Source organism: Dipodomys merriami, unplaced genomic scaffold (genome assembly GCF_024711535.1).
Source record: "Dipodomys merriami isolate MVZ:Mamm:240054 unplaced genomic scaffold, mDipMer1.0.p SCAF_5, whole genome shotgun sequence".
In the NCBI taxonomy this organism is placed as follows: Eukaryota; Metazoa; Chordata; class Mammalia; order Rodentia; family Heteromyidae; genus Dipodomys; species Dipodomys merriami.
The window spans coordinates 45,689,578-45,708,897 of NW_027206068.1; the positions used below are offsets into that span (position 1 = coordinate 45,689,578).

General features: G+C 38.4%; 1 protein-coding gene across 7 annotated transcripts in view; it reads right to left on the bottom strand.

Moving 5' to 3' along the window:
* The window catches only part of Ica1 (islet cell autoantigen 1), a 144,912-nt gene that overhangs the window by 89,770 nt on the left and 35,822 nt on the right, over positions 1 to 19,320 (bottom strand). For all 7 annotated transcript variants that reach the window (XM_069996566.1, XM_069996567.1, XM_069996564.1 and 4 more), the window contains 2 exons: positions 16,575 to 16,698; positions 12,281 to 12,479 (listed from right to left, as the gene is read on the bottom strand). In XM_069996566.1, the coding sequence (XP_069852667.1) occupies positions 12,281 to 12,479; positions 16,575 to 16,698 (323 nt within the window). The remainder of the gene's footprint in view (positions 1 to 12,280; positions 12,480 to 16,574; positions 16,699 to 19,320) is intronic.

Sequence of the window (19,320 nt, forward strand, 5' to 3'; positions counted from 1 at the left end):
GAAGGTGAAACAAAACTTTTTCCATTTTGACAGCCTTATATTTGGAATTGTTATAGAAAGTATATGCTCGAAGAATAGTACACACATTTTCAAGCCCTTTCCTGCTTAACATTTTTCTCTTAACAAAATCATGAGTGAAGGGGCAAAGTGAAGCCACTCTGAGAGAAATGAGATGAAGGTGGATAAGCTTCAGGTACATTTACATTGACCAGAAGTGCAACTGACCAGGAGACCAAAAGAATAAGCAAGGAATCATCTAAGATTTTTTTTTAAGGATGTGGGGAGGGAAGGGATGGTAGGGGATAAAACAAAGGAGGAGGTAACAATGATCAATAGGAAATATACTCATTACCTTACTCATGTAACTGTAACCCCTCTGTACACTATTTTTACAATAAAAACATATAAAAAGACTTTTAAAAAAATCTCAGTACTATGGACACAAAATTTCCAGGTTTCTATTTAGACATTCTTTTGATAGATTTGGATAGATTTAAGAGTTAAGATGTAAAAGAATTTTGAGTTTCAGTAAATGACCAGGAGACCTGCAGAACTTCACATTTATCTCAAAGTCAATTCTGCTTGCATAAAATCTCATTTTAAAAAGTATTATTCAAACTGTTTAGTATCCTTCAGTGACTAATAGAGAAGACATTGCTTTTTCCAAAAGCAACGGCAAATTAGATATTTTCTACAGACAATTTACAAGCCCAGTTTGATGTAAAAATGATTCTCTAGATAACCATCAAATCACAATTTTGCTGTCATTGAAAATTCTCTGAAGAAGAATGGAAAAAAAATGTAAAGCTACTAGATTTGGGGGATATATTATTCCTGCTTGAAATTACGTAAAACTCCACTTTCTATTTTTGTGTCTAAAATAAATCATTATTAAAAGAATAAAAATAAGAATAGGATGGATAAATTCTATAATTGAAAAAATACTAGGTCATCAATCATGGTCTTCATTTATACTGAATTTTAGGGAATGATAAAAATGAATCTAATTCTTCATGGAGAATGAGAGGATTAGCTAATATGTGAGCTGTTAACCATAAGGAAGGGGGTAATCTAGAGGAATGTCTAGCCAGATTTGAAGACAAACTAGAGAAGCAAGAGATAGTAACTACTAAATCAGTAACTACTTCAACACAGTAATTTTCCATTGACCCATATTCTAATATGACACCTTCTTCAGGAACTACTAAAGAGAGAGACAGAGAAGCCAATGGAACAGTCTGTGGTTGGGGAGGAGAAGGAGGAAGAAGTTGTCACAGGCATTAGACATCCCTCAGCCTGAAGCCAAAAGCACAAATGTTATGAACACAAGGAACTAATTCATCCACAAGCCTAGCTCCTGAGCCTCTGAGAAGCCCTTCTTTTGAAATGGGTCAATATATGGCAGTATTTTTACTTGAAATCTGATGGCTCCCCTAGGTAAAATCTGTATGTTCTGTACATTGCTATCAATAAAATTCTAGAAACCAGACTTGCTTATGCTACCCAATGCATGTAAGTCTCAGGAAGAAAAGACAGACAACCTGGCAAAGGAAAACTATCTTGGATTAGATCAGCACAACTTACATAATTCACTTTTGTCCAGAGTCTACTCTGAAAGTTGACAATTAGCAAGATTTTCCTTCAAACAACTAGAGAAAAAAGTATCTGCAAAAATTTAGTATCACTTAAGAAGTTGTCCTTTTACCTCTCCGGACCTTGAAAAAAATCAATATTTTAAGTCAATACATTAACTCTTACACTATTACAAAACATGCTTATTCTAAAACCATACCAATATTTCCTCTTCTCATAGTTTAGATAATGAAATTATGAATTTAAATGTATAGATGATTATCTTCTACCCCATTAAAATGATTCCTTGCTTGTATATCTTTGTCTCATTTTTATTCAGTGATAGGAATAAATTTCATTCAGTAATATTTATACAATGTTTGATGTTTGCTTATCATACCATTGGGGTTCAAAGAAGGGTTAAATCATGCTCTTACTTTCAAAAAAACTGTGAGACTACATATTTAACAATTCACTCATTTGATAAATACTCTGGAACACTTTCTGTATGACAGGCTAAAGTATATGCTGAATGTAGGAGAAACAGTACAAAAGAGTAATAGGGTAACAGCTTTGCTTGGGAGGTCAGCAAAAACACTTGGGCAATGTGGCCTGAAGTGATTGCTCAAGGGAGATGAGAGTTCCTGATGGAAAAACAGTCTGTAAAGGCGATGCCAGAATGAACTACTCGGCAGGCTGAGATATGAGTGTAGTGGTTCAAAGCCTGTCTGGGCAGGAAGTCTGTGAGACTTTTATCTCCAATTAGCCACAAAACAAACAAACAAAGAAAGTTGGATGTAGAGCAGTGCCTCAAGTAGTAGAGTACCAGACTTGAGTAAAAAAAAAAAAAGCTAAGGGACAGTGCCCAGGCTCTGTGTTCAAGCTGTAGTACACAGAGAAAGAGAGAGAGAGAAATAGAGAGAGAGAGAGAGGGAGGAAACAATTGAGTGAATGGCACAGCTTTTGGTAAGGCTGGAAAATACGAGATATACACACACGTGGTGGGGGTGGCAGGTCACAGGCAGGCAGCAGGGATATCATATGAGAAGGGTGGCTTGTGGTGGCTTGGAGAGCCACACCAAGTTTGGGTTTGTCAGAATGCCAAGTTACAACCACAGAAAATTCTTACCCAAGAGCATGATATGATCAGATTCATGTTACAGAATTTGGACTAACATTACTGTGGAGGATTGGAGTCAACTACGATTTCCTCAGTTGAGGAAGATACTAGCTTAATACTAGTGAGGATGAGAGGGTGGAACCAAGAGACATTTTGGATTTAGAATCACTAGAAACTAGAAACCTCCTGAATGTGGAAAGTGACTGATGACCACAGCTGAGGATAGAGCTCCAGCTTGGAAAAGAGAACAGGAGGTGATAAAAATGTGCTTCAATTTCCTTGTTATTTTGGGGCTTATGTGTAAATATATTTATTTATTTTGAACAAAAATAAGTGAAAAACATTTCAGGATATAAACACACCGTGAACATGTTATTGGCTTAGTTTTAAAGAGTTCTCACTAAGACATCTCGTTAAAAACAGAAATAATGTAAAAGCTGTGAATGTATATCAAGTGGAAAAGGTACAAATGAAGAGATTACTATTTAATTTCTTGGCTCATCTATTTATAAATACAATATCATCTTTCTCTGGATGAAAGCTGACTACAGCAGGAAAGGGAAGTACAGTTTGGGAGCACAGAGGTGGGCTGCCTACCCCATTGGAGCCTAGGGCCATTTCAAAGTGAAATGGACTAAGGAAAGTGAACAGCTCAAGGCAGACAGGACACCATGGAGGGAACCTTGGATTCGTTGGACTATCAGGACAACCTGACACTTCTAGACTTGTGTTAGAGGGAGCTAATCTGTGGGAGATAGGAATCCCGTGGTGACTGGACACACCTAGAAACTCTTGTCTGAAAAATTGCCAGACAACTTGGAGCCACAAACACCATTTCTACCAATCTGCATTGTAGAGGCAAGCCAAGGCTTAGATCACTCCCCCAGCCAAATCCCCACACAGGTTGTTTATTTAGTAGGTATTTTGCCAGATGCTAATTTTTTTTCCCTCTAGGAGATTCAGGAATAAATACAGTGGCTGTAAAAATAGATACCATTATCTGGGAACTTGTACTATACTGTGAACGGTACTAAGTACCTCCCCTGAATTATGCTTGACAATCCTCATTGCCACCTGTAAGGGGTTCTTCTACTTGCAAGGAAGGCTTAGCAGGTCTAGTGGGCTCAGTAGCTTGCCAAATACTATGTCCTTAGGATATGGATTTTCTGCCTTGTGGTTCCAGAGTCATAGTACTCTGAGCACCATGGACCACTGGGTTTTTATTTATAGTACTCTCTGAGACGAAAATAAAGAGGTTTAAAGATCGAAATTACTTTGCTTGGGATCACAGTCAGGTTCTTAACCCCGAGTCTTGAACATTTATTTCCTCATCTGTAGAGTAGGACTGACAACTGGGTTACCTTCATAGAGAAGCCATCAACTGTGGAACATGAGGCCCCATAAAGGGGAGGCAGTGCTGTGAAGTAAGGCCACGCATAGACCAGGAAGCCTGCCTGGGTTCCTAGGCAGGACAACCCTTGACAGGCTGCTTCTACTCCAGGCCCAGCTCCTCATTTGCAAAATACTGATAATTTATAACTATATCCACTCGTAGACTTGCTAACCAGGGTCAATGATTTTATACTGGCAAATAGCATGGAAGACTCTACTAACAAAAATTTGTTAAATAAAAAAACAACCAACCACTGTGACGGTTTCCATCATGTTATAATAAAGTTTTGTAGTTTTCAGCAAGTAATAGGAATGAATTCGCTTTCCCAGTTTATATTTTCACACCAGCCTAGAACATTGCTCCATTGTCCAGCCATACTTTCCATGGCACTAGCCAACTCTTCCTTTCACTGTGAATTATGACACATAGAAGGCAGTGCAATGAAGGTTAAGGAAAATGAAAGAATGAGATTTGGAACTTCACTCCTATCTCCACTGGTTTCTTCACTGAGAATGTTTTGAAAGCTATGTGTATGTCTGTCCACCATGTTTACTTAGGGAAAAACTTCCCAAGGGCTTTAGCCCAATCCTAATTATATGAGTCCATTGAATTAAAGCTTTACCTCTGTACTCTTACATTATTTTCTTCTTTTGTTTGTAAGGAATTAGTATCAAATAAAACCACAAGTATTATCTGCACATATGCAATCTACCAATATATTAAGGTCCTTGCTGTAGAGGTAGATTTCTGTTTCATCTGATTTGGCCAAAGAGAATATAAATAATGAATTAGAGCCTAAACTAAGGGAGATAGATGCTAATTAGCCACTCTCCCAGTGCTATCCATTCCTATTTTCTAATATTTCTTTCAAATATGTACCAGCATCACAGAATTACTAAAGGAAGGAAGGTTCCATTGTTATCAAATGCTGTTTACAAACTGTATACATTTCTATATTTGAAAGAATTTCCTGTTTAAAGATATGAGTATATTCAAAAAAGGAAAGGGAAATCAAGAAGCATGCCAACTTTCTAATGCAAAACTTCTTAACTTCAACAATACAGTGGGTCTTCAAAAATTAAAAAAAATTAAATGGTGCTACCATACAATTCACTGATCTTTTGGTATCTGTCCAAATGAATTTTTTTTTTATTTTTATTTTTTGCTGGTTGTGGGGCCTGAACTCTGGGCCTCGGCGCTGTCCCTCAGCTCTTCAGTTCAAGGCTAGCACTCTACCACTTGAGCCACAGCTCTACTTCCGGCTTTTTCTGCGTATGTGGTGCTGAGGAACTGAACCCAGGGAGTCATGCATGCAAGGCAAGCACTTTACCACTGAGCCACCTTCCCAGCCCCTGTCCAAATGAATTTAAAGTAGGGTTTCAGATTTGCACACTCGTGTTCACAGCAGAATTTTTTTTATAAAAGCTAAAGATGGAATTAAATCAAATATCCATTAAAGGAGAATCCATTAAAGGAGAGGTGGATAAAGCAAGCATGGTTTATAACTGCAATGAAAGCTCATCCAATCTTCAAAAGGAAAAGGACACCATCCCATGTATGAACCTTGTAAACATTATACTACTTGAAGTAAAGTTATAAGAAGGCATATACTCATGATTCCACTTAGTTCTAAGTATTCAAAGTAGACAAAGTAGGAAGGTAGTTACTAGGGACTGGAGAGAGAATCCAAAATTTCTGTTTAATGGCATAGAGTTAGACTTCTGGGTTTTGTGTTTTGTTGTTGTTGTTTTTACCAGTCCTGGGGCTTGAACTCAGGACCTGGGCACTGTCTGTAAGCCTCTTTGTACTCAAGGGACAGTGTTCTATCACATGAGCCACAGTGCCACTTCCAGCATTTTCTGAGTAGTTTGTTGGAGGTAAGAGTCACAGGGATGTTTCTGCCCCAGCTGGCTTCAACTGCACTCCTCAGATTTCAGCCTCCTGAGAAGCTGGGGTTATAGGCATGAGCCACGAGTGCCAGGCTGAGCTCTGTTTTTTTAACATGAAAAAGTTGCACATACAATGTAGATATACTCAGCACTATTTAACTGTTTAAATCACATTTTTCTATGCTTAAAATGCTAAAATTGTGTGTGGGCGTGTGTGTCTGTCTGTCTGTACGCGCACATGCCAATCTTTGGGCTTGAACTCAGGGCTAGTGCTCTGCCACTTGAGACAGCTCTACTTCCAGTTTTTTGTTGGTTGAAAGGAGATAAGCATCTCATGGACTTTATTGCCTGGGCTAACTCTGACCACCACGATCCTCAGATCTCAGCTTTTTGAGTAGCTAGGTTTAGGGGTGTGAGCCACCAGCATCCAACTATTATGTGTTTTTTAACCATGTATAAAAATTTATAAATAACCAAGTTCTTAGTATCCACATTTACTAGAGATGACTATAGAGCAGCAGCCAGCAAAATGCTTTCTGTAAAGGAGCAGAGAGTATTTCTGGCTCTCTGGGGCTTATGGACTGTTGCAATTACTCAGCTCTGCCATAGTGTTGTGAAACAGCTATGGACTGTAAGTAATGAATGGCATGGGCAGTCACTGGCTGACCTGTAGCCCACAGGTTACTGACCCTTGCAAAAGTATTAATATTTGCATCAGAGATAAGTATTATCCGCTTGTGACAATTAAAGCCTCCTCTACCCAAGAGTTATGAGTGAAATATTCTACTTTTTCAAGCATGTAAGATTAACAGCCATGGTCATAAAAATGGGTAGACTCAGCAAGACCAGGACTTACTTGAAATAGGAAGAAAAGACTATAATGTCAAAAGTATGTTACCCTACCCCAGTGTCTATATTTCTCACATATGAGCATCAAGATTTTAGAGCTTAATAATTTAGAGAAAACAACAATAATAATAGTAAATGTTACAGTTGTAGATAGTCCATGGTCACTTTTAGTTTATGAAAAATTTACAATAAAGTTATTAGATCTATTGAGGATGGAATACATGATCTCAGAATCATGTGCTCCATCCTTAGTATTTCCATTTCCAGTCAGATGTGGCAGGCAGCCAGCCACCAGCTCTGAAACAGTTATCTGCTTCGTGCATGCTATTCTAAATCATCTTGGTTTAGCCCTGAATCTACTTTTTGCCGTTTACCAAGTTCAGTGGGAGAAAAATCAATAAAGGCATACAAAGCCCCAAAGGCCTCATCTCATCAAATTCAGAATTGAGAGCAAGGGTATAATTATTTGTTCTTTCTGCGTTATACCATGTGAAGATGGCAGGCTTTTCTTATAGCATTTTGGCAGCTAGATTCAATCTGTGTGTGGACCACAAATAACAAGTACCCTAGTTAAACAACCAACCCAAACCAAAAACAAACAACCAGCACACATCAAAAACCAACCAATGAATGTGAAGAGCTACAAAACAGATATGTGGAAGTATTAACTGTATAAAAGAAATGTTCACCTCACAAAAGAACTCAACTCAGTGTATGGAAGTGGAGAACTAGCAAAGCACTGGGACATTGTTCCAATGGAGAGATCCAAACTTGAAAGGTTCCTCATTCACTCAACTCAACTTGTTGGGGGGGGTGGGGAGGGATGAGGAGCAGATCTTCCTTGGCACTGAAGCAGAGATATGTTCCAGCCAGGGAGCTGATGAACCAGGCACAAAGGCCAGCGAGACAGTCGAACGGTGACACTCCAGTATCACTTGGCGCCTTCAACTCCCATAGGACCTGCCCTCAATTGCTAAAAGAACCCGACCTTTGACAAAGACCAATGATTTCAGCAGTAATTAATGAAACTGTCAAATTAATTAACCCAAGTCTTTGTTCAGAAGGGGGAAAAAATCCCTCTAGTAACAATACTGCTATTTACCAGTCTTTGACCAAGCTCATATAGGCACACCTTTATAATTGGGAACAGGGACTCCACTAATTGATAGCTTTCATGAGGTTCTATGCGGCCAGCTGCCAACAATTGTTAATAAACCTGCTCTTGGTAACATATCCTTTGATGGTGTGACTAGTAGATTAACAGGTCCAAAACCTAACACTATTTGAAAATCAATACAAGCCTGTGAATAACAGCATATATCACTCATATTTCCTATAATACCTGTTAGATATCCTTTGGAATTGTGGTGGTGAAACACTAGACAAATGCTGTAGGCTTTCATTAAGCCTTTTAATAAATGGCCTCATTAAAACATTGGTTCTCCTGTCCTTGTCCATGAACACTCTGACTCCTACAAATGCCCACGTATACATTTCCATACTATCTCTTTAGAGGATTCAGAACTATTTCCTTACACCTATCACAGCTTTTATCCCATTTAGAATAATTACCCGCCATCCATTTCTGACTTTCAAGAAAAACAAGACACTTAATTGACCACAGGAGGACTCTCTCAAGGGCATCGGGCTGCAAAGGCTCTGCTGGAGCTCACAACTTCAGCTGATGTAACCTGCTACGAGAAACTGACTTCTATTTTTAAATCACACCCTTTTACTCTGCCTTCAAAGGGCCCATATATCACATGTTGTAACTTCGCTCATAAAATACCTCGTGGTCCCAGGGTGAATCACACTGTCAGGAGAAGCCGAAATGTGCATACAGCCATCTAGTCTTGCAGCTCTTGTAAATTCACCTAGCAGTTCTTACTCTCTGTTTTTTGGAGGGGGATATTCATGTGGCGACACTCCCCAGGAATCTTGTTCCTCACCATCATGTTGACAAGGAACAGATAGCTAGTAAGGGTCCTTTCAGAAGGCTGGAATCAATCAAGCTTCTTCCTCCCTTGGAGTTTTGAGCCCCTCCCATAGACACTTACAGCTTCTTAATGTTGATTCTGAGCCCTCTATCTTCAGCTTATGTGCTCCAAAGGGTGCCAGGAAGAAAACGGATCACTTGCTTTGTTTGGTTTCAAGTTTTTCATTCATCATTGCAGTTCTGCTCACTGTGTGCTATTTAAAAGGTTTCTTGGCATGTGAACACAGCCTTGGTTGGAGGTGAAAATACACTTGAACTTGCTATTTATTTATTTATGCGTCTTCTGCTTAATTCCAAAAATAATGAAGAACTCTGTAATTAAAGTGGTGGTCTATACAGTCTGGCAGAGGTTCGGAACAGTGTGTTTCTCTCTAGTCTACTTTTCCTTCTCCTGGCACAGTCAGGCCATGATCTGTCTGGGTCTGTTCAAAAAGCATTCCAGTGACTCTCCCAGCCTCAAGGCCTGGCTCCTTTTAATCTCTTCTTCACATTAAAATCTGAGCTGTTGAGAATACACATTTGATCACACTCCTGACCTTCTCAATATGCTTCTCTTGCCCTCTCACCCTCAGCAGATGTCCTTTCTACTCTGGCCCTGCTTCACTCTTTAGGGGTCTGGGCACCCCAGTTTCCCACACCCTTCGCTCTACCTCAGTGTCTCATACCACCTTGTGTTTATTTGCTCTGTCCCCAAGTGATCAAATAAGACATGATAGTAATGAATGGATTGGTCCATTTTATATATTCCTGTGGATGCTGCCTAGCCCATAGCTAAACTTCAATCATTTGTTCAGTGAGTGAATCAATGAATGGGTCCATGATCATGAAGTAAGAGTTAGAATGTTGGTCTCCTCTAGAATAGGTGAAGTCATCCAAGTTCATAGTTCAGGGTTTATCAGTTAAAATGTGGAAGCAGGAACTGGTACTGAGGAGACGAACTCCTGCTCTTACAATGACTCCTATAGAGCCACCAGAGCTGGGTCATGCTCCCAGATGACTCAGAAACATGTGTAGGTAATACATGCCTGAGAGATAAATAGAGACTCTGTTTAACAGGGGATCCCATTGTGACAAGACACTCAAGTTCATTCAGAGTTAAATCCATGTTATAAACTCCGAGTTAAAACTTCACAATTGAAAGTCCTTGCAAAGAGGGCAGCAAGCCACAAATTAATAATGCAACTGCTTACCTGCACAAAGACATATGTCAATTCCTAAAACATCCTGAAGTCAGCAGCATATGGGAGGAATGCTGAGAGGTTTCAGAAAAGAGGGGCCTGCCTCTCCAGACTCAGTGCTGGGAACTTTGCCATTAGACTTGTGAGCACCAACTCAGGGCCAGGCACTAGGATGGTCCCACTGTTAAGGTTCTCAAGAGAACCAACATGGCCCTTTGTCCTCATGAAGAGTACAGCCTAATCAGATACATGCTTGAAGATCAACATCTTCAAAAAAAAAAAGAAAAAAAAGGATTCTTTCTCTAAATTCTAAGCACATCATGCTCAGCTATTAAATTAAAACCAGCATACATGGGATTAGGAAGTAAGGCTACTTCAGCTACTTCAGCATGGAAAAGGATTTTTCTTAAAATCATATTTTCCAGAATCAACCGATTGATGAGACTAAATGGTGGGAAAGGTTTCAACGTTCAAACCAGATGACGAAGGACTTGGTTTTCATTTCATCTTTACCCAGTTAGCAACATCTTCCCCTGACCCAAACAAAACTAAATAAACACAATTCTACATGAAATGCTTCTGCCTTCCAAAAAAAAATATGTGTATTTGCTTTTACTGACTGGCATGTAGGAGGTGCTCAATAATTGTTAATTGAAGGAATAAATCATGGGAAATATTACTAGAAAAGTTCTTTTTTGTTTGTTTGTTAGGAGAAAAGAAAATTAACTGTATATTTCCCAGGATTCTGACTTTTCATTTCTTTGTCTGACCTTTGGCTAGCAATCTAACATGGGTACCATTTTCCTCACCCATAGTATATAAACTGTATGTTATATTTGTGAGGATTAATGGTAAGCATCACTATGCCCTGAAGACAATGCTTTTCTTTCTTTTTTCTTTTCTTTTTTTCTTGTCTTTTCTTATACTAACTCCACCCTCACATCCTCTAAATAAAATGTTAAAGACAAAGCATGTTCCTGGAACGATTGAAGAGTCAGAAAACTTCAAAAGTAATTTGGGGCTCACCAGAATCTAGCTATCAAAACTTTAAATTTTTATTTGTTATCTTGAAGCCTTGATTCTCTAACATCAGTGAGATTTATTATATGTTGTCAAAGAGACTTTTCAGTCCTGACTTTCCAGAAAAGTCAAATGTTGCAATACATGAAAGACATCTATAATCAGAAGAGAAACTATATGCTGACCTTTCATAAGGAGGAATTTGAAATGACAGATGAAGAGAAAATTTGTCTTTTAGAGGAATTTATCTCCACGCATATCTAGGCCAAGAATTGGTAGCCTATCATTCTGTTAAGCAATAGACATTCCCTCTTCTTCACCCCCCACACATCTGACCTCCTCCACACTGGCAGATTTCCCATCGCTTAAATTCCATGCTGATGTATGTACCTAAAAAGAAACCTGGGAATTTCAAGCAGTATATCTAATTAGACATGGATCAGATGAAGCGAATAGGACACTTGATGTAATATTATGTCAAGCCTAATATTTGACTGATTAATTTTTCTTTTACATCCTGAAACATATCCAGTAGTAAACCAAACAAAGAACCACCAACACTGTACACAAAAATTGCTCAACGTTTTCATAAATACTCAGTGTACCACTGCCACCCAGTGGCAGGATATAGCTTCCTATGAACAGGTATACTGACAGAAGAATATTTAACAAATAAAGATTATCCCTCCACTGCTCAACAGTTCTTTCTGGGAAATTTCACAGGATATCCATTTCTCTGACTACTTTTCCTCAGAGAAATTTCTGATAAGAAGTTGGTTGACAGGAGATAAAGTCAATATCACATTTGCTAATCATACAACTATCCCCTATGGTCTCAGAATGCATCATAAAACAAAGGAGCATAATTGTTTTTACTAGTTTTATATGCATTAGCAATTAGAAAAGATTTCCCTTATCATCTGTTCTCACCTTCCAGATTCATTTGATCTACCTACATTTTTTTAGCTATGCATGAAAAGGCATTTAGAAGTGACAAGCTTACAAAAAGTGCACATTATATGAAAATCTGACTTCAATTAAAACCATTTACTAAATCCCAGTAATTTCCAGCTGTCTCTTCTGTCTTATCCTTAGAGAATTATATATCACATTAATTGGTATTCTGTCACATACAAAGACGCCAGTGATGATTAATTGCATCCTTGGTGCTTTTGAGTTATGTCTTCAACTATAGGGATTCAAATCATACCTCATTACCTTCCAACAGGTACCTCTTTTGGTAACTCTCATAAAACCTCCTACCTTCCTGAACTTCTCCATTTGCTTGTAGAGGTCTGGATCAAGCTCCTGAGACACATCCTTCATCCATAATAAAGCCCCTCTGTATTCTGTCCGGCACTGCTCCATCCGGTTCACTGTCAGCCAAGTATCTGAAATGGCCCGATGCCGAAAAGTCTCCACTTCTTGGTGAAATCGACACAGAGGATTTCGCAAGGCCAACCTGGACAAGAGGAGAAAACCACAATCCAGAAACTAAGCCAACTGGCAATTTGAATCCTTCATCTTTTGTTCATCTTGAACTCATGAACCTAAAACAGCATTTGAACATAAAAGATACTGCATCAAAATCCAATAAATGGCCAGGTGTGGTGGCTCAAGCCTGTAATGCCAGATACTATAGGGTGATGGAAACTGGAAGAGCATAAGTTGAGTCTAGCCCAGGACAAAAATAGCTTTTGAGACTCCATCTCAAACAATGGCTGGGTGTGGTGGTGTGTGCCTGTTACTCTAGCAGTTCAGAGAAGCACAAATAGAATTACAGTCCAACTAGGCTTGGGAATAAAGCAATACCTTATTTCAAAAGTAACTAACACAAAAAGAACTGGTAGAGTAGCTGAAATGGTAGCATGCCTGGTTAGTAAGCACAAGACCCTGTATTCAAACTCCAGTACTACCACAAAAATAAATTTTACAAAGGTGAATCATAATGAAAATGTATGGAAACTCATGAGTCCACTGGGGATGATTGCCTATGTATTGATTCCTTAATGCTCTAATTTATAGGGCATTATCAGTTACTGAACTGGACCGTTTGGAAGTACCTCCATCAGGGTCACCGGTGGTGACACAAAGCTGAAGCAAAATGTTCATTTGTAGTTGGAACCAATCCCATGTCAAAAGAAGGCTAGTCAAGATATGACCATTCAGATGTCCACTTTTGGTCACCCCTTGTTTCCTCTTCTCCTGACTCCTGGCCTTTGAGGACAGCTGGGAGAGTGTATTATTACAGTTTCTCTGACATGATCACGTGGCCACTGTGTTTTCTTCAAAGGTCAGGGCCTCTGCTGCTGGCTTTATAGTTATATAGAACTAAGGCATGAGCTGAATCATTTTAAAATGGTGTAGAGAGATAAGCACACTGACTCAGTATCTAATGTATGTTAGTGGTTTCAGATAGGTTAAGTGATTTAATCTTTTTTGGTGGGGAGATGGGGTGCCAGTCCTGGGGCTTGAACTCAGGGCCTGTGTGCATTCTCTCTCTTTCCTCTCCCTCTGTCTTTCTTTCTCTCTCTGTCTCTCTCTCTTTTACACACACACACACACACACACACACATACACATACACACACACAATACAAGAAATGAATGTATACTGTAAAAATGTTAGATTATTATAATACTGTCTATACAAAACGTGATTTATTCAGGAAAAAACAAGGCATAATTAAATTTCTGATAAAATATTTATTTGGGGAGAAAAATACTGCTTTTCCATAGTTCAACATCAAATAGCAATGTCAGATAAATTAGACTTTTAAAATAGATTCTTCTCCAAGAAGTTGTTGGGGACAGGTGCAAAAAATAAAAATAAGATGAATATTTAAATTTCCATTTAAATGCAAACTAACTTAGCTGCCTGGCACAATGGTGTCAGTGAGCCAATGTCAGCTTTTGGCTGTAATGTCTCCATGTGTGCAGCACTCTTAGATTACAAATGGTGTCGTAAGCCATTAAAAAAAAAAACCTCATTCACCGTTTCTCTACTTCTCCTCTGGTCTGTAAGTAAGTCAGTTAATCAAACGCTGCTGTGAAGGTTTCTATAATTGAAGACTTCTCAGATGTCTACTCAAGGATCCTGCTCATTTCTGGACTGCTCTTCCTTTTCCCATGGATTTGCTCAGAAAGAGTCTTGTGAATAAATTATTCTTGATTTCATGTACTATTTCAAAATTGGACAGAAACGTCTGAAGTTGCAATAATATAATCATACACAAAAAAGGCACAAAACTGATCACCTCATTTTACCCTTGTAACTTTCCCTAAATCAGAAAAATGAAACCCACTCACTTGTGGCACAAAAGACTAAGTGGACCCAAGAAAATTCAGTAACCAAGAAAATCTCAAGCTTCAAGCTAGATTGGCTCACACGTTCATTCACGAAATTTTCCTTAATTGAAATAATTACTAGAGCACCTAAAGGTCTATTTAAAGGATGTTTTTCCTTTAGTAGGAAAAGGTGATTAGATATATCAGATTGTGAAATTCTGCAATACAGATGCTATTCAAGATGCAATGTTTTTTTTAAAGATGCTGGTCTTTGATTTAAAAATTAATTTGGTAAATAATCAGCATACAATCAGACTAATACAAGAATGATATGGTAGGATGATTAATAAACATATATTCTGGTATTTCTATTTTTTTTATTCTGGTATTTCTTAAACCATGTTTCTTCTAAGAATTCAAGTGTATTCCCCTACTTCTTCACATTTAGGAGAACTGGCTGGGATTTTATATGCCTGGCAAGCATCTGAGGGATAATGAAAACAAAGCCACCATACAGAAGGCTACCTTCCAAATTGCAGGGTTGGCTACAACTCATTAAATTATGGGTGAAGTATAGTTTGCTCATCTATAGTGCTGATAGTTACAAACATCATTGTATTGTTTCACTGATTTAGCACTTTTTTTTGAGACATGATGGTGAGCCTGTAGCTAAGAATAGTCCTGAATTCACAATTCACCTGCCTCTGTCTCCCCAGTGTTAGGATTAAGGCACAGAGCACCACACAAGACTGTTTTCCCTTATTTTCTTTTCTCTTACTGTTTTTGTTTGTATTGAAAAATTAGATTACATAAACGTGAGGTACAGTATTTGTACCTTGTAAGATAATTTGATATTTAATTATAAGAGTATATAACTAGATAGCCATATTATAGAATAATTAACAATATGCTCAATAAAAGAAACCTTTCTAGTACCCTGGGATTTGGCTTTGTTTTCTGTAAATGGTCAAAATTTTTATTTAAAGGCACAGATAAGTTTTTCTCACTAAAATGAGTGATAATTACGTTTTAGCATAAGAGAATTTACTCTGACAGATTTTCTAGGAATTGGTTATCCCTATAAGGTTGGAAAAGGCCATCCAGACAGAACTACCAAGAGATTGTAAAGTAGGTCATTCTTATTAGTAAAATCTTAGTAGCTTTTTAATTTAAAAAATAGTATATATAAATTTTACAAGAAAAGAATTCTAAGTAAACATGAAATGTAAAACTTAAGTTTTCAAACAAGTACTTTCTTCAGAAAACTAGAGTAGTTAATGGTTGGAAACAATTTCATTTAATAATGTGGCTGGCACTACCACCAGGACAGTATTCAGATGTCATTAGGAAGATCCAACTTATTCTTTTTTTTCTTCCATCTTTCTTGGGCTTCCACAGGAGCACCCAAGTGTCACATGCGAATGGACTGCTTGGTCCACGAGGAGGGAAAACAAACAGGAAAAATGAATGGAAGTTAGTAAGTGAAGTTTCTGTAGCCTAAATATTTTTGGGCACCACCTACAGTTTTATTTAGGTTTAGTTCTGTTCAAGACTAGTATGAGACTTTTTTTTTTTGCACTTGTTTCTCATTTCTCAAGCACAAAGGATAATTGTGTGCAGGGGCGCCTGCTTATTTAACATTGATCATGAAAAAGTAAGTTCAGGTTGTGTTTTAAATGGCATGTATGTCAAAATCAATGGAGATTTTGTTGAAATGCAGATTTGGAGTCAGCAGGCCTGGGGGAGGGAGGGCGGGTAGGGCCTAGATTCTGCATTTCTAAGGAGCTCTCAGGTCATGTTGTGGATGCTGCTGGCCCAGGATCTGGGCAGTGCATCCTGGCCCAGGGCATCCTGAATGACACCTCTCTGCAGTTAATTGGCCCACAGAGAGAAGCCAGGGAACCCTTTAAGCTGGTCTCATTAGGCTCTCGCTCTAATCAGCTACTGGAAGGGGACCAGACTGGTTGTTATGAGCAACTTGAAGGTCAAATATAAGCCTAAGACAGCATTTACAATGATTGGCATACATAATGCCCCTATAGACCAGAGGAAAGAAGAAAATAATTAAAAATTAACAGGGAGGAAAAAGAAAACAGCTTTACATTTTATTTAAGTCAGAGTGAAGTAGAAACCAACTAGGCACAAAGTAGGTTTTCAGCCTCAGGCAAAAAGCACTGCAAAGATTGTGAGATTCCTCTTTATGAATGAGTCCCCTACTCTCCTTCCCCCACCTCCCTACCCTCCAAGTATCCCAATGAAGGCCACACACCTTTGCTGGGAAGAAAAACACAGGGCCTTTCCTGTGGCTTGCATCATTTTTCCTGCTCTGGTTTTATCTTGGAAGCCTTGGGATCGGAGAAATTTTCCCAGTTCATTTTCTTCTTGAGACAAGACTGATGAAGAAAAGAGGGAAAAGAGCCGTGAACAATGCACATTTTTTATATTACAAAGAAACTGAGAGAGACAAATCACAAGGTCCTCTCTTCAGAGGCAAAGATGAGATGAAATTAAATCCAAGTGGCAGGCTGCAAGGTAAGTTCTCCCCCTCCACCCCTCACCCCCTGCCATTTAACTTTCATGCTGTTCTTCCATTTACAATAGGAGAGATCAAATTCACTTGAATACATCTGTCAGTGAGTTGGTGCCCTGTAATCAGAACCAGAAAATGACCTCTGTACTGAAAAGCGAGCCCATAATGTGCTGCTCTGAGCTGAAATAATGGAGTTGGGTTTGTCAAGTCTGATGGTGGGAATCTTTTGTGGCTGCCTAGAATGTGGTGCTGGCTGCCTCTATTATCCTCTCTCTCTCTGACTTTTTGATCTCTTTCTGAGTTACATTCTACTCAAATGTAAAGCAACTCAAATATCTCACATGTGACCTTGAGTTTTAGATGGAGGAAGGGGTGGGGATTGATGATGGCTTGGTCATCAAGTTGACCACTTTGTGAGATTTTAAAACAGAGTTGGTACACCATATCAGAATTTGTTATGCCTAATCTTGGCCTTATTCTTAAAGAGAAGTGTAGATGGGACTATTGCTTAAGAAAGTGATTTCTAGAAATTAATTTGGCACTAAATAGAGGTTGTAGAATTGTGCTCTCCTACTAAACTACATCTTAAGCCCTCAGCTTTTTGAAACAAACTTCCATTAAGTAGCTAGGGCTGACCTTGAATTTGAGATCCTCCTGCCTCCATCTCCTGAACTACCATGTCTACCTATATTTATATATCATGTATCTCTACAAGCACTTTCTAAATGCTACTAGGATTTTTATCTGCTTTCATGAGCCATTCAAGATTCTTTCAGAATGCACCCATTGCTGAGAGAACCTCTACAACAGTTATAAAACAATGACAGTTTTAGGCCAGTGGCTCATATCTATAATCCTGGCTATTCAAGAGGCTGAGATCTGTATCACAGTTACAAACCAGATGAGGCAGACAAATTCACAAAACTCTTGTCTCCAAATAACCAGCAAAAAGCTGGAACTGGGGATGTGGTCTCAAGTGGTATAGTGAAAAAGCTGAGCATGAAGGTCCTAGGACTAGCACACACACAAAAAAAGAGAATGAAAGAAAGACAGACAAGAAAGACAGACAAGACAGACAAGACAGACAGAAAGAAAGAAAGAAAGAAAGAAAGAAAGAAAGAAAGAAAGAAAGAAAGAAAGAAAGAAAGAAAGAAAGAAAAGAAAGAAAGAAAGGAGAAAGGAGGGAGGGAGAGAAAGAGGGAAGAAGAAAGGGAAGTTTTGGCCAGGAACTAGGAATGCAAAGGTGACAGTTAAACTTGCTACTGTCTCCTTATTAATTTGTTATTATAGTTCATTCTCAACAGTCCCCCAGTTGGACCTGTGGAAGAGAGGATTTCAGAGTCCATTTATCCTGATAGATAAATGATACCCCTCCTTCCTCTTTCCTCTTTCAAAACTTAAGTTCACAAATCAAAGACTAGGTAGAGGCTCCTTCTTCTGAGGAGTAGTTGATTCCTGTTTCTTGGCACAGTAGCACCCTCTGGGCAACTGTGTTAGGGCTTGCTATGGTCAAAGTGGACATGAATGGGCATGTGTCTATCTTCACCATGAGACTCAGCCTTCCAGAACCAGGGCCTCAGCTAAACTTTATATTCCTCAGGTTGAGCCTAGTTTTAAAACCATGGTACTAATTTAATGCTTGTGAAATTGAATTAACTATAATTTTTGCCTTATTATCCTTACCCACTTTAGTTCACATTAAAAGCATATTTGATACTTATGCCATGGTTCTATGTAGCTTAGAAAACTTCTATAATTACAAGTTAGTTCGGTTTGTAATACCTTCCATTTCTTCTCTCCACTGACTAATACTTGACTCATTCAATTCTACAATGACTCTTACCCTATGGAGAGCAATTTCCTATTTTTGCTTCTAAGAGCATGAAACTACTGTCACCTTTTTAACCTTAAAGCCTCAAGTTCAAAAAAAAGGAACACATTTAGCTTAAGGCCAGGAAGTGACCAATTCATGGTACCTGAGTGATTACACAGTTGGTGAAATGTACTAAACAAATCTGAGTCAGTTGAGGCACTTAAAAATAAAATTTGGTCATTTTATGTACTTGATGGTCATATGTGGGTGGTGAACAAGTTTCATTTTAAGTGCTAACTCTGATTAATGGATAAAGCTGCTGAGAGTGGGGGAAAGAATTTGGATTTTTCTGTTCGCTCTATTATTGCAGTATTTTTAATTGAGTAGTCATACAAAGGGATTTCAATTCAACATGTCAAATTTATAAAAACAGTGCATCTTTGTCAGTGTAACCTCTCCCATCATTGTCCCTACCCCAAGAACACTCATCCCCTCAACCAGTACCAGGAAATGAATTTGTTTAGAATTCAGGTACAACATATATATCAAATAACTAAAACATTTCTACTTATACAAATGTTTCAATTAACTGGTATTTAAAATTTCAAATAAAAGCCTATTCATTTGTAATTTCTGATTATATTTTCAGATGTGCCTTTGTAAAAGCAACCA